At 37.4% G+C, this 23,001-nt stretch overlaps 1 protein-coding gene across 2 annotated transcripts; it reads left to right on the forward strand.

The window, feature by feature from the left end:
• Positions 1–7,538: 7,538 nt before the first annotated feature.
• Positions 7,539–14,186, forward strand: rgs18 (regulator of G protein signaling 18). 2 transcript variants are annotated; one of them, XM_079877218.1, is made up of 6 exons: positions 7,539–7,752; positions 7,902–7,993; positions 8,908–9,000; positions 9,186–9,247; positions 10,756–10,922; positions 13,064–14,186. In XM_079877218.1, exons 2-6 carry the CDS (start codon positions 7,941–7,943, stop codon positions 13,304–13,306), a joined length of 618 nt encoding a protein of 205 aa, XP_079733344.1. In that variant the 5' UTR covers positions 7,539–7,752; positions 7,902–7,940; the 3' UTR covers positions 13,307–14,186. The 2 variants fall into 2 exon arrangements, with proteins under 2 accessions (XP_079733344.1, XP_079733343.1); XM_079877217.1 differs by lacking the exon at positions 7,539–7,752 and having other exon boundaries at positions 7,755–7,993.
• Positions 14,187–23,001: the final 8,815 nt, after the last annotated feature.

Below are 23,001 nucleotides of genomic sequence, written 5' to 3' on the forward strand. Positions count from 1 at the left end.
TTATGTTTTGTTATGATTTTACTGTAGATGAATCAATGCGCTAACAAAAAGTACCTTAGCAGTACCATGTTTTTTTGCATACTGGAATATGGTATCCTTTGTAGAAACCATAGTAACTAAATATGGTAATCATTTAGTGCAATTTTAAATATCATAACATCATTTTATACCATTTTTTATAAGGGTATGGTGAGCATGAATTCAGTTTGACACATGTCATTTTCCTTATAGCTTTGCGTTGAATTGGAATGAACTGAAAAGTCATATGTGTCTTTTGCAGAGAATCGTTTGTTGTTTCAGAATAATGAATGGCAAATAATATTTAAAGCAGCTGATGACTCATGAATGTAAATGCTCGAGATTCCCTCGGTCGGGGCTGAGCACCAGCTGCCCTGTTTGCCTTTAATCAGAATGTGCAACTAGGAGAAAGGGAATGCTAGAACAAACGTATGATGATAAAGCGTTGTCTCCTGTTATGGAGACAGGAGACAGCAGGAAGTCTATGATCACAGATGTCGTAGTGCCCTTGAGTAGATGAGAGCAGTTGGCCAGACTCTACCACATGAGGGTCCCTTTAACCACAGGCCAGTAACCATTCGGTTTGAAGCCACTTCTGCTCTCGGTGGAATGAAAGTGGTCCACTGAGGATGAAGATCTGCTAATACAGAATTCTCAAGCTTCAATATTCCAACTTCAAGAATCGGCTTCCTGTCAATTCATGAATCTGAATTTAAATTTGAATTGGCTTTTATACACATCCAAGCTGAACTGGAATGAAAAGTATATTACAATTCAAAATTTCAATCCAACACGAACATTAAAAACTGTTAAAACTAATAATAATGAAAAACTAACTAATAATACTAATCCAATATTATTATTATGCATATTTATTAATTTAAGCTGATTAACTTACCATACTATAAGTCCAATACTAACCATTAATACTAACTCGTATTTCAATTTTCTCATGCAGCACCACAAAATGTCCAAAAATATTGACATCAAAAGTGTTCTTTTTTTCACCATGGTCTTCAGGTTTATTTATTATGTAATATGTCTCTATATATACAGTATACACACTATATGGACAAAAGTATTGTGACATCTGACCATTACACCAACAGATACTGTATTGACATTGTTCTCTAAATACATCAACAATAATATGGAGTTGGTCCCCATTTACAGCTTCCACTCTTCTGGGAAGGCTTTCCACAAGATTTTGGAGTGAATTTCTGGGAATTTTTGCCCATTCATCCAGTAGAGCATTTGTGAGGTCAGGCATTGATGTTGACGTTAGACGAGAAGGCCTGGCTCGTAATCTCCGTTTCAGTTCATCCCGATTGTGTTCTATCGGGTTGAGGTCAGGACTCTGCGCAGGCCAGGCAAGTTCTTCCTCACCAAACTCATCCAACCATGTCTTTATGGATCTTGCTTTGGGACACAGTCATGCTGGAATAGAAAAAGGGCTCTCCTCAAACTGTTACTCAAATAAAGCTGGAAGCATAGCAATATCCAAAATGTCTTGTTATGCTGAAGTATTAAGTTTTCCCTTCACTGGAAGCCGTACCCCTGAAAAACAGCCCACCATCCCTCCTCCACCACACTTTACAGTTGGCACAATGCAGTCGGCCAGGTAACGTTCCTCATGATTCATCACTCCACAAGTTTCCACCGAGTCCAGTGATGGTGTGCTTTAAACTCCATTGTACTTGTTGACGTGAGGCTTGCATGCAGCTGCTCGGCCATGGAAACCCATTCCGTGAAGTTTTTGTGCTGATATTAATGCCAGTGGAAGTTTGGAACTGTATGGAATTAGAATCAGCTCCGGCGACTCTTACACACCTCAGCACTCGCCGATCCCGCTCAGTGTCTTTACATGGTCTTCCGCTTCGAGTTGCTGCTGTTCCTAAAAGCTTCCACTTTCCAATAATGCCAATTACAGTTGACTGAAATTTCACAAACTGACTTATTGCAAAGGTGGCATGACATCCTATCACAGTACCATGCTTGACTTCAATGAACGCTTTAGAACGACCTTTTTTTTTTCATAATTATGAAATTTAAATGCAAATTTCTATAGTTGGCATATCCCAAATTCTGGAAATTCACCATTTTGTTGCATGACAACATAAATACATCATGTTTACGGGTAATTTCGTACTGAAATGAAATATTATTAATTATATTATTGTTATCACTGTATAACTGCTTTGAAACAATCTGTATTGTAAAAAGCGCTATTTAAATAAAGGAGACTTGACTTGACTTTACAGCAGATATATGTAATTCTTTGAATTTCAACCATTTTAATCCTACTTCCTTGAATTCAAATTGAAATGAATGCATTGTTTTTTTTATTTCTGACTGAATTCAAATTCAATTCAGGATGTGAACTGGAATTTGAAAGGTATTCATGATTCGCTTTTGGATAATGCACAATCCTGAAACTGCAAAACTCACTGCAGTTGGAATGCTAATCAGGTGTCAAAGGGCATTTGACAGTGTCAGTAGATGTATTTTCACCAGCGCTGAAGACAGGAAGTAGCTCTTCTCGTCAGCACATTTCAGTTTCAATTTCTGTCTCTCTCGCATTTCCCTTTTTTGTCAAGAGCTTATGAGAATCTGACAGCTGAAACAAATGAATCACACTTGAGTAAAAGTTTGATGTAAAAGACTGATGAACAACATCCTGAGAGGAGAGCTTCTGAATAACTCTGTCTCAAGCTACTTCATAAAAACACATTTCTTATGGTAATGTACAATGACAGTTAAAAATGGTTCATAGCTGAACCATACCAGTCAAGTGTCAAGAACAGAGATGTTCTCTTCACTGTGTACATAAACTTTACTTTGAAATCTTTTCTAAATTTTAAGGTGTCACTTGTCATTCACAGCTTAAATCTATTTGTTTTTCAGTTCCTCACGAAAAGCTGCTTTATGGTAATAGATGCTTTTAGCATGGAAATCAGGAAGGTCTGACTGTGCCAAAAGCAGCGCATTGTTTAATATTTGACATGAAAGAGGAATATTTGCATAGTGTAGTGTTTTCACATGACAATAAAATGAAACGCTGCAGTAAAACGTTTTTTTGTTTAACAATAATTTTACCAAAGAGGGTTTAAACTCCTAACAAAAATAAATAAATAAATAAATAAATTATATATATATTGTCATGATTCTAGCTTCTAGTCTTTGATTTTCCCTGGTCTTGAGGCAGGATCATGACAGACCCATGTTTTATGTTCACACACATGGCCTTTTGCTGGGCCATGTGCTTGTGTTGTCTCGTTCCTCGCCCCGCCCCCTTGTTATCCTCGTTTAGTCATCATTGCTTTACCCTTGTCACCTGTTTCCCTCATTAGTTTCTCCCTATTTAATCCCCTTGTGTTTGCTGTCCTGTGCTGGTTCATTGTCATTCATTGTGTGAAACAATCTGTGAGTAACCTGTTGAAAGTCTTGTCTAGAAAGAAGAGTTTGATCCTGTAGCTGTTAGTTTATTGTCTAGTTTTTCGTCTGAGTCTTAGTCTGGTCTTGTCAGTTTAAAATGGTCTGTCTTGTTTTGCCCCCTCGTGGGTTTTGTTTTCTGTTTTTGTCATTAATAAACCTTGTGTGAAGTATTTACTGTCTGCGATTGGGTTCATCTCCACATCACCTTTTTTATATATATATATTTTTATATATATATATATATACACATTGACCCAAAATTAAGATTTGAAAAAAGAAATGTCTTGTATTTTGAAGTACATTTTGGTATTTAAACAAAATATATGCGCTGTTTACAACGTATGTTATATTTGAATATATTTTGACGAAAGGGCTGGCCTAGCCGGGAAGCAAATAAAGATAGTTACAGTTGTCAACAAGCAAGAAGTGTTAATTCTGCTCATGCGTAAATGGTTGATGTCTATGTATGCAAATTAAAACATTTTACTAACCACTGCCCAGAGCCTTTAAGTGATCCACTTGAGATCCTGCCCTCAAAAGGACACGGAGGATTTTGTGGTTTTGTCAGTGTGCCTCTACGGCGGTTGATTAAATGAAGATGTCACCCTTGTCTCTGTCTGAGGACATTTCTATTCCCTCCTCTCATTTATAGAGCTGAAATGGATTTGTCCATCATTATAATGGCTCTGCTGAAGAAACAGCCACAGTAGGTATTTGGAGAGTGTCTTTCTCTTCAGTTTCTTTGATCCTTTAACCAACACTACATTTAAAAAAAAAAAAAATGGTGTAGAAACAATATTCACTCAGGAATTGGTCAATTTAAAAAATACAACACAAAATTTGTGAAATTTTGAAGTAGATAAAACTGAGATAGAATTTTCTTGTGAAACATTGTTTTATTTACAAATTGGAAACAAATCATTTTTTACAGTGTAGAGTTAGTTCCAGCTTACTCTGAGGTCTGAGCCGGGTCTGATGAGTCTTTCAGATGGTCGGGTCAGAATTTGGCATAAACAACATGAAAGCAGAGATTCATCCTGCCTTGTATCATCGGTTCAGCTGGTGCTGCTGGTGTTGGTTTAATGGTGTGGAGGATATTTTCTTGGCACACTTTGGGTCCCTCGGTACCAATTGAGCATCGTTTAAACACCACAGCCTTCCTGAGTATTGTTGATGACCATCTCCATCTCTTTATGACCTTAGCATTTCCATGATGGCCACTTCCACAGGATAACACACACGTCAAAAAGATAAAATCATCTCAAACTGGTTTCTTGAACATGACAGTGAGTCACTAAACTCTCCACAGTCACCAGATCTCAATCCAATAGAGCAGCTTTGGGATGTGGAGTAATGGGAGATTCTCATCATGGATGTGCAGCCTACAAATCTGCAGCAACTGAGTGATGATTTCATGTCAATAATGTTTCCAGCACCTTGTTGAATTTATACCACAAAGTCAAGTCAAGTCAAGTATATTTGTATAGCGCTTTTCACAATACAGATTGTATCAAAGCAGCTTCACAGTATTAAATTAAAATAATACAACAAGGTTTGTTAGTGGAATTTATTGATTGATAAAATTAAATTAAATATCCCCAAAATATCCCCAACTGAGCAAGCCAAAGGCAACAAAGAATTAAGGCAGTTATTAAGGCAAAAAGTTGGTCCAACCCAATGGCCGGTGAGTGTATAAACAATATCGGGCCCTATTTTAACGATCTGAAACGCAAGTATCAAACGCGAAACGCAAGTAAATTTGTGGGCTGATCTCGGGCGCTGTTGCTATTATACCGGCGGGATAAATGACTCTTGCGCCCGACACAAATCTAAAAAGGGTTGGTCTGAAGTAGCTTCATTATTCATAGGTGTGGTTTGGGCGTAACGAGAAATAAACCAATCAGAGCGTCATCTCACATTCCCTTTAAGAGCAGGCGCGCTTATTCCATGGCGGATTGCTATTATAACGGCGGATTTGCCATGCGCACGCTAGGAGCGGTTCACAGCCGAGGAGACCGACGTTCTTGTCAGGGCCGTAAAAGACAGAAAAGTGACATTGTATGGGGATGGGAGAAACCCACCCAAATTAGCTTCGGTTAAACAGGCATATAATAATTTTGGTAAATGTGTAAGCTAGATTTATGCCTATTTTTCCACATCTTCATAGACACCACAATGATTTCCCTCATGTGGAATATTTTTCCTTGTTATTATGTATGGTTTGCAAAAATGGCAAATGCTGCGTCTGTGTGTAGATGAGAGAAGTGTATGCGCGTTGTGCACACGCTACATTATGGCCAAGCATGCTCCCTTAAAATAGTATCTGAACGCGCCACTGACTTTAGACTAGGTTTTTCCTGGTCTGTGGTGGAATTGTTTTCTGGAACTGCAAAATAGCACCAGGCAAAGTTTAGCTGTAACACGCCTCCTCTTTTCACTGAACTGCCCCCGGGAGCGCAAGTTCATTACCTAATTTACCGACATGCTAGCCTGGATGCCAACCGAACTTAGCCCCGCCCACAACATTTTTAGGTCGGGAAGTTCGGTCTGGACTTGATCCGCTGTGGAGCTATTATGCCCGAACCAAAGCTGTTCGGACCAATCAAATTGTCAGGGCGGGCTTTATACGATTATGGACAGATGATCAACAGTAACGTAATCATCCACGTCACCAACGAGCACTTGGGTTGAATTTGTTTACAACAAAGATGACTGCCGCTGGAGAATTGAGATTTCACACTTACAAATAAGTCAGATCGAATAAATGCATATTTGGCGTACTGTCCAAGTAGAGGGCTCCGGGATCGGTATTCGGCCCGAACCCAAAGTACTCCCCCCGTATTCCAGGCTGTGGAAGAACAGGCCAAGAGTGAGTGGAGGGATGCTGAAAACTGTCAAGGAATGTTAGGGGAGTTGACAGAGTGAATAAGGACCTGTTCCAAATGGCACCCTAAGCACTCGTGGTCTTCCTATGAGTTCGCACTTTCGTGACGTAATGCCGCTTTGACTGTCGGTAAGTAGTCTGCTGCGGAGCCCACATCAGTGCGGGCTCGGCAAAAGTGCGCATCGAGGGCGCATATCGACCGCAAAGGAGGCGCTCGCGAGCACCCTTCTGAGGCCTAAAATGACAAATGGGACACCCTACGGTCTCACGGACTTAACGGACACGCGTACGCGGCAGCCATTGTAAGTCCACAAGACCGAAAGTGCATATGAAGTGTGCCATTTGAGACAGGGCCTAATTATGCTTCCTCTCATGCTGATAGGGTAGATATGGTAATTGTCTGACATCAAAATAATTTGATGACAAGTTGATTGGATTGATTATTTGAACGTGCTCCTCCCGAACTTTGTTTATGAAACATAATGTGTAGATTCCGCCATCGCGTCTGTTATAGAAGATATCGGCAGCGCATTCATTTTAAAATAGTAACAGAGAACCGCAATCAAGGCATTTGTCGATCGGAAAGATGAATGAAGAACATACGTCACTTACTCCGTTGCTCTGATTGGTTGTAGGTCTATCCAATTGAGTGCAGAGGCATTTTCCTTCCTGGTTCGGTTGAAACACGCCCCATAATCACAGCCCAATGGAGCAGACTCATATTCTGACTAGAATCTGAGCATGACAACATCAGGCTACCGACGTGCATCTGTGGAGGGAAAAGTCCGCTGTGCGTCTGGTGGAAAATAGGAATGATACATGCGTCGGTGTACAAAGTTAATTGCGCTGGGTGCAAGATAGGGCCCCTGATGATAATTGTATCACGATTTTTTCCCCCTGGGATTTTACCATTTGAAAGTAATATATTTGTTATAATTAAGACTGATAAGCTATGAGTCACACTAAAAATGAGTTACATTTGACTACTTTTGCAACTAACATGAATATAATGCTTTTCTAAGAACAGGAAAAATGACTTTAACTTAGATTGTTTTCAGACATATTATTAAAAAAATACCAATTCTTGTGTCTGCAATAGATAGGCAGTATATAAGCCGTGAATAATAACGGTTGTGATGAAGTATGCTGATTTATTATAAATCCTAAAACAGCCCTCAGTGTCTTCAGTCCTCCCCCTATACATCAGAAACGTCACACTGACCACATGGTGACACAGCCCACCATCCTGCTGTTGCTTAGAACATATTTAAGTAACTTTACCGAAGCATGTGCCTGAAAATAAACAAAAACAATACGTAAACTTTACCAGCAGATGGATATACTACAGCAAGGAAACTCGAGAGATATTACAGTAAACTGCGGGTAGTTTCCCTGACAGGAAGTCATCTTGACAGGTATGGGAAATGACCTCTTAACACACTTAACACACAAATATGAGCTTCAGTTTTTGGTAGTTTACACTAAACTGAGGACCTGCTGTGTTGATCTATGAGTGTCAACTAGAGGGAAGAGCATGAAGATTTTTGTGTTTCTGTTTCCTCAGTTCAACTTCTCGGCCCCCAAGGAGGAAGCATATTTCAAAATGCTCAGTGAGGACGAGCTGCTTGCCTGCGGAATGAAAGAGACCCAATTGAGGTACAGTTTTTTACCCCCTACACTTTTCTCAAATTAACACCGAAAGCATTAGAAGGGAGAGATGTTATCTTGCACATTCACCCTCTGGGTTTTTTTTTACATTTTTTTAACAAGTACATTGAAATTAAGTTTGGGTAGGTTTTCTCTTCGTTGTGTGTGACTTCCTTTATTTATAGAGCTCATCGTTGTGAGCAAACACAACTCTATTTGTCTTTTATTATTGTAATTTCGCTCTTTTGGGATATAGTAAAGCAACATTTTATTCACCTCAGTGTAAAAAAGGCGAGAGAATATCGTCCTAAACTAAAGATTGCAGATCAGTGCAAAATGCACCTGTTGTTGTGTCTACTTCCCATGTTAGACTTACCGGTATGTACCTCGTTTTATAATTATATATTATATTAAGAATACTTGTGGTAATATCTAAACCACAGCTCTGTCTAAAACCTTTTTTTTTTGTTTTTTTGCTGAGATGAAAACATGTTAACATGTTAAAGAACCAACAGTAAAACTATTGCTATAACTAGAAATGCATGTAAAGCCATGAGAGTCATGTATAAAAGCAATAGACATTTTGTTTGTCTGTTGTATGTTTTGCCAGAACTCTTATTTACTCTTTTATTTTACGGTTTTTCTTCATAGCTGTTGATCAGACTGACTTTTGTGCTATAGCTAGCACTGTGGTAACACTTCCCCTTATAGCTGTCATGTGTTGGCACGAATCTTCGTTTAGCATGTTCCTGGTGGAAGTAACACATGCGGTGTCTAATTGCATATGTATACATCTATGTACAATGCAATATGATGCCTTGACCTAATTTACTAATACTTCCTAATATCATGAGTTTGGGTTTGTTGTAGATAGAGATGACACACAGATAGATAATGATATATTTGACTAATTCTCTTTGCAGGAATAAAAAAAGTCGACTCAGTCTTCTTCTGACAAAGTCTGGGTCACATGAAAATGTCAGTCCTGAGAAGAAGCCACCAGCTAAACCTAACCAGTAAGCCTCTATGATGTTTACATTGATTCAGTATTTTCATTAATCAAGGAATTGTGGAGTCGTCACTGAACTTCAGTATGGAAGTGTCACTCAGATAGGATGATTCAGATGTATCAATGTGACACTACTCATGATGAAGCACTTTTCTTTCACTAAAACACTTCACTAATTTGTGATTTTAACAGCATTGCACCGGACATGGCTATGAGATGGAGTGATTCATTTGAGGAGTTGCTGAGTCACTCAGGTATGATCACCTCATCTTAGCATTATACTGTAGTTAGCATATGAAATGCTTCTCAGTGTCATACTGTGTTAAAGAAGAAGTAAAGTAAAGTGGTGTGCATCCCATTGTAACCACATTATGCGAAAACCTGCTTGTGGCAACATAGTGTTCTTTCTAGTTTCCATGTGATTCTAACCAATGAATAGTTCAACACACACGCAATGTTTTATTCGTGCCACCTAGAATGTGTTTTGTCTGTGTGGGTGCATGTCTATGTCTACGACCATTGTAGTATAGATGATAATAGTAATCCAGTTGGACAAGATGTGCAGATTTAATCATATTAATACCAAGTTCTGTCATGAAACTCTAGATGGTGCAGACTGATAGGTCCTCAATTTGGTAGCGATCGCATCGGCATGTACACAGCGTAGATGATTGGTTGCTGTTGCATCAGTGGCCAATGAGCTGCGGCTCAACATTCAAATACTGGTAGTGTTTCTGTTAGCAGTCTGCAGGGTAACACTTTAGTTTAGGGTCCAATTCTCACTATTAACTAGTTTCTTACTTATACTAGCATGCATATTACTAGGATATTGGGGGTTATTTCATATATGTTATATGTGCAGCAGCATGTCTTACTTGCTTACAGCAATGTCTGTGAATGTATTGGTAGTAGCAAGTCTAAGTACTTGCTCTGCAGCAGCAGCAACTTAGCAGATCTATTCCACTAAGACCAAATACATTAACATTGCCATATCCATTACAGTTAACATGCCAGTCTCTCATGACAGAACTGGTCAGGTGGTGAATTTATGAGAAGAACTTCAAAGGCTGTCAGGAAATATACCATTATTCAAAGTTTTGCAATCACTGCAACCACAATTTTGTTGTATTATCATGGTAATGTGAGAACGATTTTTAGAATGCTTTGTTTCACCTTACAAAAGTGATGTAGATATAATGCCTCACTTCCTGTTTGATGTCTAGACTCTGAAAATCCATTAACGTTTTTCTGGAAAATCATGTCGAATACCAAAAAATTTAATATGTGACATTTGAGATTTGGTGCGAATTCTGTGCTAATTTTAGATTATGCGATGTAAATTATGTAATTTTGTAGTATTTGCAGGCCTCCAGAATTACAGTGAAATAGTTTTTTTCTTGTGGTTTGTGCTCTTTGGCTTGTACTGTAGGTTGCAAATGTAACAACTGTAGGATGAACTTGAAAAGGCAGACATTTGATCATTGAAATCTGCATAATTCAAGGAATTAAACTATTTAGGCTATTCAGTTCGATAGTTATAACAGGGGTGGCCAACGTCGGTCCTGTAGAGTTTCGCTCCAACCCTTTTGCTTGCTGTGGCTCTCCAGGACTGACCTTGGTCACCCCTGAGTTATAAGGAGAAACAGCAACTTAACACTTTGGTTGGTAACACTTTATTTCAGTAGACCATTTGCTTGTGTGCGTGTGTGTGTGGTGTAATCATGCATTTAGCAATGAATATTTTTTTGGCATCTTGTTTCAGATGGGGTTGAAGTCTTCACGCGATTCCTGCGTTCTGAGTTCAGCGAGGAGAACATTGAGTTTTGGTTAGCCTGTGAAGACTTCAAAACCACTGAGTCTGCAACCAAACTGCAGACTAAAGCCAAACAGATACACGCCATTTTCATCGATAAAGAAGCCCCCAAAGAGGTATGCACACATTTGCATCATGAACAGTACGGACTTTAATCGGAGTGGATACCATATTTAATTTTGCACAAATGAAAAAAACTTTAGAAAACCATGTCATTCCAAACTTTCGTGCTTCTGTGGAACACAAAAGGAGATTTTTTTTTGAATAACGTCCTGGTTTCTCTTTTTCATACACTCTTATAAATAAAGGGTCTTTACTGGAATCGATGGTTCCATGAAGAACCTTTAACATCCATGGAACCTTTCCATTCCACAAAATGTTCCTTAGATTATTAAAATGTTCTTCACACTGAGAACACTTCGTTCTTTTTAGAACCAATGTTCTTTGGGGAACCAAAAATGGTTCTTCCATGGCATCACTGTGAAAACTCCCTTTTGGAAACTTTATAGAAGTGTGTACAATTAAAATAAATGGAGAATGTAGTGCAACTTGTGCACAATGACTTAAGAAATGTCCTTTTTGAGTCAACTTATTTAAGACACTACAACACATTTATCAGACCCCACAAAAATTAAACCAATACCATTGTGGAAAACACCTTCTTGCTAGCGACGAACGACAGTACGTTGCTGTTAGCAGCGCTTTGAGTAACCTCAATGGGGTGGTCATAATAAAAACAAACAAGGCTCTGTTAAATGATATTTGCGGTGTAGTGCATCGCTGCATCAGAGACCTACCATTGTGTTTGTGCAGAGGCCATTGTCAGCCCCCATTGTCATGACTGGGGGCAGATATGTGAACGTGTGGTTTTCCTGCTTTTGGCTGCAAACTCCCCCTCAGACGCCCACACAGCTGAGAAAATAGACTCTGAAAAACTGAGAAGTGAAAATGAGGCAGTGGGACCACTCGCTCTTGTCTGACCAAAGTGACAGCGAATAAACAACTGAAAGACTGAAATGTAGCACTGCTGAAAGCCAGCTTTTTCTTATCAGTGCTGGGAAATGAAAACCTTAATATTGTATCATAAATGAGGAGCAGTGCCTGCATAAAATTAGCTTCTAACGCCCTATATTAAGATCTGAAAGAATTCACCACTGCAGAAGTGCTGTTCAACAGACACGTGTGTTAGCCTGATGTAGTACTTTTGGAGAAATGCTTTTAAGAAGTAACTGTGGCCTGGACAAAGAGAGGGAGAATGAGTCAGTGGAATTGCTGTGGTCAGAAAAGAATAACAAATGAAACCGACAGACTGTACAATGAAGTGCAAAAGCCTGAGACTACTAATTAAAATGCACCTTTTTTTTCTTTTTTTACATTTGGCATAAATTATATCATCATCACAACAGTATTTAGGTGTTGATTAAAAATGTGCATGTACTTAAGAGTGTCTTAGTATTTGGTTTTGCCAGTGGATCAATGACATGACGCTCTTATTTTGGGCTGATCTGTTAATTTATCAAAATAAAATAAAAACACTAACAATGCATATAATAATTTGACATTTTTAGGCAAATCTAGTTCAGGTTGTACTACTACTACTACTACTAATCATATTATGAATTAATAATTTGAATAACTTGTGATATTATTTGTGAATTGTATGTCATTTTTTATATTAAAATCCTTATATATATATATATATATATATTGCTATTATTATTATTATTACTAATGATATCTTATGACTAAGATGTCACTGTTTTTTATTTTTAAATTGACAATTATTAAATTGAAAATATATTTTTTAAAGATTCAGAGCATCATGTGCCTTCAAAAAAATCACAAATTAGTTACTTAGAAAAAAAATGCATATTTGTCAATATCTTTTATTTTTTTTTTTTTTTTTTTTTTTTTTACAATAAAAACTTTTCTTTGTTTTGTTTTTAAAATACTAAAACTTTGTCTATTTCCAGGTTTAGTTTTTTTTTGTAATCCAGATTGTCAGTGTTACAGTAGACTTTTTTTGTCTTTTGCAAAATAGACTTAAAGGACTGAAAGGCAAAACACTGAGAATCTCCTTCTCATAGCATTTTCATAAAGCAGAAGAAAACACAGATCAGCCATATGGCGAAATCCTAGTTGCCCCACAAAAATTCTTGCATCACTCCAAATATGTTGTCTTTCATTACAGTGTGCAATACCTAAAAATTGAATTTTAGATGGCCTCTTGTTTTACGTTTTGCACTTTACCCCTTAGATCAACATCGACCACTCAACCAAGGCCGCCATTGAGAAGAACATCCTCAAGCCGACTAGGTCCTGCTTTAATGTAGCACAAGATAAAATCTACAGCTTGATGAAAAGAGACTGCTACCCACGATTCCTCACCTCCAACATCTACTTGACCCTGACCAAGAGGACAGGCCCACCAGCTATGACCAGGAGAAGGTCCCGCTCCTTCGTTTTCAATGAGCGCCCTGACGGCACAGCGGCCTGGTAGATTTGTACTGTAATGCTAGTTTTTTTGTTGTATACTGTCAATAGCACTTGATCAAGTGACACCTTATAGCTATTTATTAACATTAGTTCCTATGGGCTGGTATTTAAATACTAATCATTCTGTTAAGATTGTCAAACTTTTGGTTCTGCTTAAAAGATGTCATGCCAAGCTTAATTTAATCTACATGTTTAAAATGCCTAATATTGTAAATATCTGTTTAATGGTTAATGATAACGGTCTGTATAATAAACTGTAAATAAATGTCATCTAATTATAGGCCTACAGCCAATTGTGTCAGACTCAATGACAGTAAAGAGCAATAACTTGGAAGAATTGAAAAATAAAACCACATTTTAGAGGAAAATATGAGGTGTAACTCAATGAAGTTTGATTCATGTTGCCAGACTTTTGATTATCAACTTTGAATCTGGTCCAATAGAGTGCAACAGTCGGGTTCCGGAAGTAAAAACTCTTGTTCAAATTGATTTTAGTTTATAAAGACAAGACATACTGTGAGCTACGAGGTTGTTAATCTATTGTATTTGCATCTGCTGAAGACATCAGCCCACATTATTTCAGCATATTTTTAAAATTCCTGGTGAAAAACTACATTACCCATGATGCTGTACAGAAAATTACACCAATCAGAGAGTCGAATGACATGATCTAGTCAATCTTCCTAAACTCTCAAAATAATTAAATTTGTGTAGATATATATGCATATTTTACAATAAATTTAAAATATATTTAAGTTTATATATGTATTTAGAATCAACATTTGTAAATGAGTAGTTTTAGATTTCTCCATCTTTATTAATTCAATTATGCTGTTCGCAATGCTTTTCATGGGATTGAAGTTCTTTCTCTCACTAAAGTCGTTAAATACAAAATCTTGTACTTCTGTCTTTTTGTTGTTTGATAAGTTTTTAGTGTTATGATTCACCTCGTATCTGGCTGGCTTTCTTCATGGCTTATAACTCTTTATCAAAGACTTTTTCTAAATCCCTATGGAAAAAATTAATGGAAAAAAATACTTGCTGAAAAGGGGGTGGGTGCTAATGCGCCTTATAGAGAACTGCAGTGATGATGTGTTTTTGTAGGCCAACCCGGAAGTTAGCATCAACAAAAACCCAATAGGATTTTCAATTGGCTTTTGGATTATTGGAGAAAATAAGCTCTGTAACTAACAAAAGTTTATGATTCTTGGTTTTGTTCATCGTGATCATGACCCTCTTGGAATTGTTCCGTTTATTATTATTCCACTTCTTCTTCTCCGAAATGAATCGCATTTGTGAGGGCCGAAACATGCTCGAAAACACGCGTCAGAACTGGCGAAAATTTACATCTGAAATGGGTTTCAGAATTAGGTGTGGCAAAATGGCTTGATAGCGCCACCTATAAAATTTCAACAAAGCGCCCCTCCCGCTATGTTTCACGTACATGTATAAAATTCCGAATGTTTGTAAGGTGTCCTTGAGTGTCATGTAAGGCGCCTATAAATAAAATGTATTATTATTATTATTATTATTAAAGTACAACGCCTGAAAATGGCAAAAAAGGCACAAAAATCGCAGAGGAAATCAAAAACGTCTGACTTCCTGTTGCATTTAGGGCTTCGCTCCAAGATACATTTTTATAGGTATTCAGAATTTTATACATGTATGTGAAACATTATTTTACAATTATTGTTGTAAAATAATAATAATTATTTTACAACAATAATTATTATACAACAATAATCAAATACTCATTATTAAAACCTTGGATACCAGAATTAAAATATAAAAATAATCACATAAAACCTGCCGAAAAAAAAGATGGGTCTTAAGGCGAGATTTAAAAACTGAAGACTTCCACTGTTTCGCACATCCTGTGGCAGCAGGATCCATAAATAAGGAGCTGCATGACTAAAAGCTCAGGACCCCATAGAAGTAGTGCGAGTTCTAGGGAGAACAAGTGTGAGTGAAGAAGATGATCTTAAAGTCCGAGAGGGAGCCAGTGCAAGTGTTGTAATATGGGAGTAATGTGTTCAGCTAGGGGAGTTCTGCTGATGATTCGGCCAGCCGAGTTCTGTACTAGTTGGAGTTTGTTGAGTACCTTTGAAGGCAATCCATAAAAAAGACTGTTGCAAAAATCAATACGGGACGTAACTAGAGCATGGACTAGAATTGCCGTGCTCTTTACTGAGAGAGCCGGACGAAGTCGATTGATATTACGTATATGGAAATAAGCAGAGCGAATGACACTGTTTATGTGTGCTTCAAATGAGAGAGTACTGTCCAAAATGACCCCCAGACTTTTAACTTGTTTAGATACAGAGACTGGTAAATTGTCAATTTTCACAGATGAACATGTAGATTTCGAAAGATTGTTTTTTTTTAAGCCAACTAGAAGAATTTATGTTTTACTGTTTTGAAGTAAACCATTCTTTAATCTCTGCCAAACAATCTGAGAGGACAGATGGAGGAAAATTAGCGGAAGGTTTAGAGGACAGATAAAGTTGGGTGTGTCGTCAGCATATAGGTGGAATTGAATGCCAAATTTCCTAAAAATATTACCAAGGGGTAAAAGATAAATGATAAATAAAAGAGGACCCAATACTGAGCCCTGCGGGACACCTGTATTGACATATGAAGGCTTTGAGCAGAACTGCTTCAACTGTACAAATTGAGTACGACCCGTAAAGTATGATTGAAACCAAGTCAAAGGGGTACCAATAATTCCAATAGACTCCAATGTGTGCAACATAATGCTGTGCGATATAATATCAAATGCTGCACTTATATCAAGCAGAATTATTATAGATAAAAGTATGATTAATATAGATTAGTAGATGAAAGTATAGATTAGTATAGATTAACAATCTCCTCCTAGAATTTTAATCAGATCATTTTTAAATTTGGTGAGTATACTCATAAGGCCTTTGCGATGCTAAATTGCGAAGATCTTGAGTTTTGTCAAAGGTCGTGTCCCTGGTGGCCTGCAAATTTCGATGTTTTGCCATGAAGTTGCTGTAACTCAGGAAAACAATGTCCAATCTGCCCCAAATTTCACACGTTTGATAAGAGTCCTGTCCCGAACACATGCCCTTGCCCATATTCAGTTATAGTCATAGCGCCACCTGCTGGCAACAGGAAGTGACATGTTTAACACTGCTATGGACTCCTAACAACATTAAAAAGTGTCAGCAAGTGTTAAATAGGCTAGCAACATGCTAAAAACATGCTTAAACATTTTAGCGACACTTAGCTAAGCGCTAAAGCATGCTATTAATGCAATGAAATAGGATGTTACTGTAACTCAAGCATGCAATGTCCAATCTGCCCCAAACTTAGCATGCAACATGCTAGAAATAAATAAAACATGATAGCAACACTTAGCTGAGTGCTAAAGCATGCTATTATCGCCATGAAACAGGAAGTTGTTGTAACTCAAGCATACAATGTCCAATCTGCCCCAAACTTCTCATGTTGGATGAGTCCTGGCCTGAAGACATCTACACACCAAAATGTAGTTACAGTCATAGCGCCACCAGCTGGCAGGAAGAAGTGTGGCAAATACAAATGACTTTGACGCAGTCCTCCTATATTTACCTACTCAAATGCATATTGCCCACCCATGGTCTGTTTTCCTAAATCCACTGGGTGGTGGTGGCACGGGTGTGAGGGCCCTATCATCACTGCTTGCAGCTTTTATCTTCATAAATGTACTTTTGTGAATTTTGAAGGCTAAATACAATAACCAGAAGTGAAAAGCTAAATGTAAAAGGAACACCACCATTAATCTTCTGACAGCTTTATATAAAAACATTTTCCTTAATAGTTTGAGTTAGAATAGTTTGCAAGATCACAATTATGAACACAATGCGGACTAGTGAGTCAGTGTGATGGTGTTTAATGTCCAACAACCTCTGTTGTCCCATTTAAACACTTGTTAGCAACCAAGACAAGTAAAAGCTTTAAACACTCTCACAGACACACACACACACACACACACACACACACACACACACACACACACACACACACAAGGGGGTTTATTGATGTATTTTACGTAAAAAATGTAAAATATCTTGACCACAGACCTTATTTCAGGCATTTAAACAACAACAACAAAAAAACACTGACTTTGGAACGATGCTAAAATGCTCATTTCCAGGTTTTGGCCTACAGAAATGTGTCATCCCTGCAGTACTCTATTGCAACTCATTTTAGCCAAGAACTGGCCACTTTTACCAATGAACGAAATCTGACTGGAGCTCGCAGTGGTTTTGTGTCTAGTCTGTTTTGGGGCGGTGTGCAAGTGTGCCGCCTGAGGCTGCGACTAGTTGTGCTGTGCAAACACGGCTAACAGGTACTCAATGTTTGCAATTTGTCCAGTGATTTATTCTTTCTTTCCTACAAATCATTTTCTTGGAGATGGCCACATCTACCTCCTGATGTGAATCATTAGAGCTCATGTCAGGCTTCCAGCTGTCTTCAGCGAGACCCACGTCTGCTCCACTGTCATCCTATCAAATCAGACTGCTAGTGTCTCATAGCAGATATCAATTATGCATGCGCAGACAGACTACTGGAATGCATAATGTCTAACTTTGGGTTCCACCAAGCAGAATGGAATTAAAAATATTTATATTCACCATTTTACTATACATTTCTATTTGCAGCATGAATCTGCAGAATAATTTTGCAAACCATTTATTTTGGAAAAAGTGCATCATGGCCTCAAGTAAAAGGTGAATGCCAAATAGTACCAACCCGATCTCATGGGAAAAATAAATAAGCATGAAGACCCGCCCCTAACCCCATCACTAAACATAACTGTCATGGGGGCATAAGCAGATCGTACAAACATGAATTAAATAATTCAAATTCATACAATTTACCCTTGCGCCGTGTTGAAAGCCCTGTAACACCTTTGATGTTCCCGGTCAAAAATGACTGGCCTTTTAAAAATTGCTTGTAAATCGCTCGCTATGCTATATTATCAGCAAATATTGGATTAAATCTTTTTTTCAACTTGTTTTCTTTCAATTAGGACAGGTTTTGTATTTCTTTTTGGAACTGATTGATCATAGGCCTCATTGATCTGAGGATAAAGTTCATCTCTGTGAAAAAGAATGTGCATGTATCCACACAGGTCTGAGGCCTTTATCTTTTGCAAGCACACATGATCATATGTGAACATGAACATGCTCCTGAACACTAAATGTTTCTCTCATTTTTTTAATGGATGGTCATTTTTGACTAATATAAGCTCAGATCAATGACACCTACAATCAGTCAGTTTCAAAAAGAAATACAAAACCTGTGCTAATTGAAAGAAAACAAGTTGACAAAAAGATTGAATCCAATATTTGGTGATAATATAGCATAGCGAGCGATTTACAAGCAATTTTTCGTAGGCCTGTCATTTTTGCCGGGGAACACCACAAGTGTAACAAGGTGGAAAAAAAATCCCACAAAATAACAAAACTTATCCCAAAAGTTTTAGTCCAATGCGATAACATTAACTAACATTTTCGGTGTTATTGTTGAACAGTGCATTTACAATTTCTACTTGTCCCCTATTAGAAGCTTAAAGCTTAAAAAATTCCAAACCTGTATGAGTTTCTTTCTTCTTTTGAACAAAAAAGAAGATATTTTAAAGAATGTTGGGAACCAGACAGTTGACGGCACCCATTGACTTCCATTGTAGGGGGAAGTCAATGGCGTCAACTGTCTGATTACCAACATTCTTCAAAATATCTTCTTTTTTGTTCAACAGAAGAAAGAAACTCATACATGTTTGGAACAACTTGAGGGTGAGTAAATGATGACAAAATTTTCATTTTGGGGTGAACTATCCCTTTAAGGATGCAGTCTATAAATCTTTAAAAATCCTTAAGCATTATCAATCTTAAAGTTAATCAGACTAACACCATAAAACCGTAATGATAATAATTAGCCCTAAAATCAAGCATTTTGGTAGAACGATTATTTTAATAGCTATTAAAGTGTAAGAACTGAGGTTTCATGAATCATAAATGGATGTTGACTAATGAACTGTTTCATGAGCTGTGTGAGATCGGGCAGAAATGTGTCGTCAGTACATAAACAGAAGACTGATTATAGCTCAGACTTACCATAAGGTAACCTAAATCGATGTTTGCTCTAAGTGGCCATATTAAAACTAAAGCTTTTTTTTGTTGCGTTCGAGAGTGGCAAAACTCTTGTTGTGGGAAGTGTAATAGAGAAGAGTGTTACAGTGCCATGATCAAATGTGTTGTTGTGTTTAACACCCCACAGTGCTACTTTTAGATACACCAGATGTTTCTACAAAGCATTTGACCCTGACGGGAAAGAGAAGCTATACACTTAAAGTGATAGTTCACCCAAAAATACAAATTCTGTCATTTACTCACTCTCATGTCATTCCAAACTTGTTTGACTTTATTTCTTCCTTGGAACATGAAAAATATCTTAGTGTTTTTTTTGTTTTGTTTTTGTTTTTCCATAAAATGAAAGTCAGTGGTGTTGAATATTGCTTGGACACCACTGACTTTCATTGTATGAAAAAACGATATAACATTTTTTCTAAATATCTTCTTTTGTGTTGAAAACGGCATGAGGGTGAGTAAATTATGATAGAATTATAGTTTTTGGGAAGAATGGGTTTCAGCAATATGACTTTAGTAGAAGTATTTACTCCTCTATATGATGTTTAAACCACCATCATCTTGCTAAGCTGCACAAATGACAATGTGGAAAGGATTATGAGTGTTTTTGCTGTCATCCTAGAGCAGACTAATAAACACTTATAGCACTTCATCTCTCCATTCCGCCATTATACAGCCATGCAGCAGAATATAGTCAGTTAATGATATCTTTTAGCTGACACTAACAGAAAATCAACACACAAGAACTTGAACCTTATGTTTGTTTGTGTGTCACCATTACCAGACAGATGGCATGGCAGTGTGTGAAGATTTTTTTGTTTGTTTTTTTTGCCCTGATAACACAAATTCATCTCTGTTGATGCTTGTAAGAGTGGTGGGGTGTTGTGCACTGGGATGCTTACTGTGCAGCAGGCCAAGAGGAACAGAGAGGAGAGGAAGTTAATTTAGAAACCACAGCTCCCCCTGCTGGATGACAGAGTATGTACACTGACACATGACATGAAGGTTGTTCAAGTTAGGTAAACTGTGATAAACAGGAGTTAAATGGGATTTTGAAGTTGGGGAAATCCTTTAATCTGGTGATGGTTTATACAATCCCATTTCCAGTAAAGTTGGGACATTTTGTAAAATGCAATAAAATCAAGAATCAGTGATTTGTTAATAATTCTCTTTAAAGGGATAGTTCACCCAAAAATGAAAATTGTCCCATAATTTACTCACCCTCAAGCCATCCAAGGTGTATATGACTTGGCGGAAGAATGACCTCTGACCTGACGGATGACATATTGACGAACACGGAAGCGCAGAGGAAAGAGCAAAACAAAACACCGGTTAGACTATCTGAGATTAAATATTGTGAAAAGGTTCAAGAGAATTATCAAATCACCGATTTTTGATTTCATTGCATTTTACAAAATGTCCTAACTTTTTTGGAAATGGGGTTGTATATGCATTATCATTCAAAATTTTTGGGTTGATACATTTGTTCTGAAAGATCATTTAATGAACACCTGGTTAGAAATCCTTCAAAATTGCTTTATGATGTACACTACTTGAACTGTTAAATAATAGTATTGGACAAAAGCTATAGATTGTTTATTTTAAATTTAAATGTCCCAATCATCCACAGCTAGTTTATGTTTTGCAAGTTAACAACATATACCATAGCCAATTAGGCTTTTAGCTTAGCCTTTTTAATACGCACATTCTCAATTATACATTTGTATGCAATTTTGTTTGATCAGGGATTACAAATGGCTACCCCTGGGGTCCTAGACTGAACTAGATATATTGAACATTTCATGATACCGGATCATTCCAGCCCAACTTTACTTATTATTACCACCCAACATTTGGCAAGCACAGCTTGATTTTTATCTGGATTCTCACAAAGAGAATTCAAAATTTAGTTTCTTGTTTTCAAGCTTGCCAAAGGGAATACCTGATCTCACTGACCCTGTCGAACACAAAAAACACACAGACGTCAGACACACTCATGGGTTTACACAGGTGCTACAAACAAATGACTTAGACAAATGAGTGAGTCTCCAACAAGAATGTTTTCAGCATTCACTTCACAGCCCAGTGTAAATGTAATGATGCATTACAGTCAATTCTACCCACTCTGGAAATATGAAAATGTGAATTATTAATGATGTTACAATTTCTGAAACTGTGCATATCTCCGCTTTCAATTTTGTGGATGAACCAGAGTATGAAAAATATGAACAATAGGGAGATGAGCACAAAGTAGACTGAATACAAAGCCAAGGGATAAATAAAGCTGAATGTTATTGTGTGTCAGAGTGAATGAATATCTTTGATTTCAGCAGTCAACACAGGTGAGCATGTCCTCACTCTTGCCAGCTTTTTTGGAAACCAAATTCTCATGGCCATGTGTAAGTCATTATGCATGCAAATCTGCCAGAGGATTTTCCATTGCTTCTAGAGATTTACATGGCCGCTGACAGACTGAGACAATATTAAAGGAGAGCTCAGAGGGGATCAACTAGAGATTTTTCTTTTTTTAAGTGATGACATTCAGATAAAGGTTAGATAGGTGATTTGTTTACAGTTGAGACACTTTGTTGTGTCCAAAAAAAAAGTGGTCAAAAAAGGGACATTCGTCTGTTCCCTAACCTTCAAATGTTGTGTTACCCATTAATCAAAACCATAACCTGTGGTAGGAAGTTTAAATACCACTTTTCCACTGGCCGCCCATGACCATCACTCATCTTTTCCTGTATTAAAAAAAAAAAAAAAAACTTTGGTGTAGCAACCCCTGATCCCACAGTATTCAAAATCGCAGCTCGTTATAGTAAACCAAATAGACACACGCAAAATCAAACATAGAAATGATTATTGTACTGATTTCAGGCACCCTCAGATCAAAACGACAGTGGAAGAAGAAGTTGGAAACAAAAAAAAAATTGTGAAAAAATAATGTGTTTGTAAATTTCAAAAACAGAACAAGTACACTTCTGCATTATTAAGCACTAAAGCATTATATAAAAATAAGATTGGTGTTTTAAATGATTAAACAATAAAAGTGTTAAAAATGATGAAGTATTGATGAAGTATGACGAAGACACTTTCTGTATGTCAAACACTGGTGGATAACGTTCACAGTTAATGTGATGAAGGTGTGAACTTAAAGAGATATTTCACCCAAAAATGCAAATTCTGTCATCATTTACTAACCCTCATGTCGTTCCAAACCCTCAAGACTTTCGTTCTTCTTAAAAACACGAATTAAGATCTTTTTGATGAAATCTGAGAGATTTCTGTCTCTCCATTGACAGTCTATGCAACTACCACTTTGACGCTTCAAAAAGTCCATAAAGAGATTGTAAAACGAATCCATATGAATTGAGGCTGAGAAGAGACTCATTCGCAAAACTATCCCTTTAAGGAGAACTGACTTCCTACATCTACTAAAATCACACTGAATCCAGTTGGTTTCAAATCATCGCAAAAATGGCTTGATTTACGAGAAAAAGCTCCAGCATCATTTGTTGGCAGATGCCTCTTGGTTTGG

The sequence above is a fragment of the Squalius cephalus genome, assembly GCF_949319135.1.
Source record: "Squalius cephalus genome assembly, chromosome: 7".
Lineage (NCBI taxonomy): Eukaryota > Metazoa > Chordata > Actinopteri > Cypriniformes > Leuciscidae > Squalius > Squalius cephalus.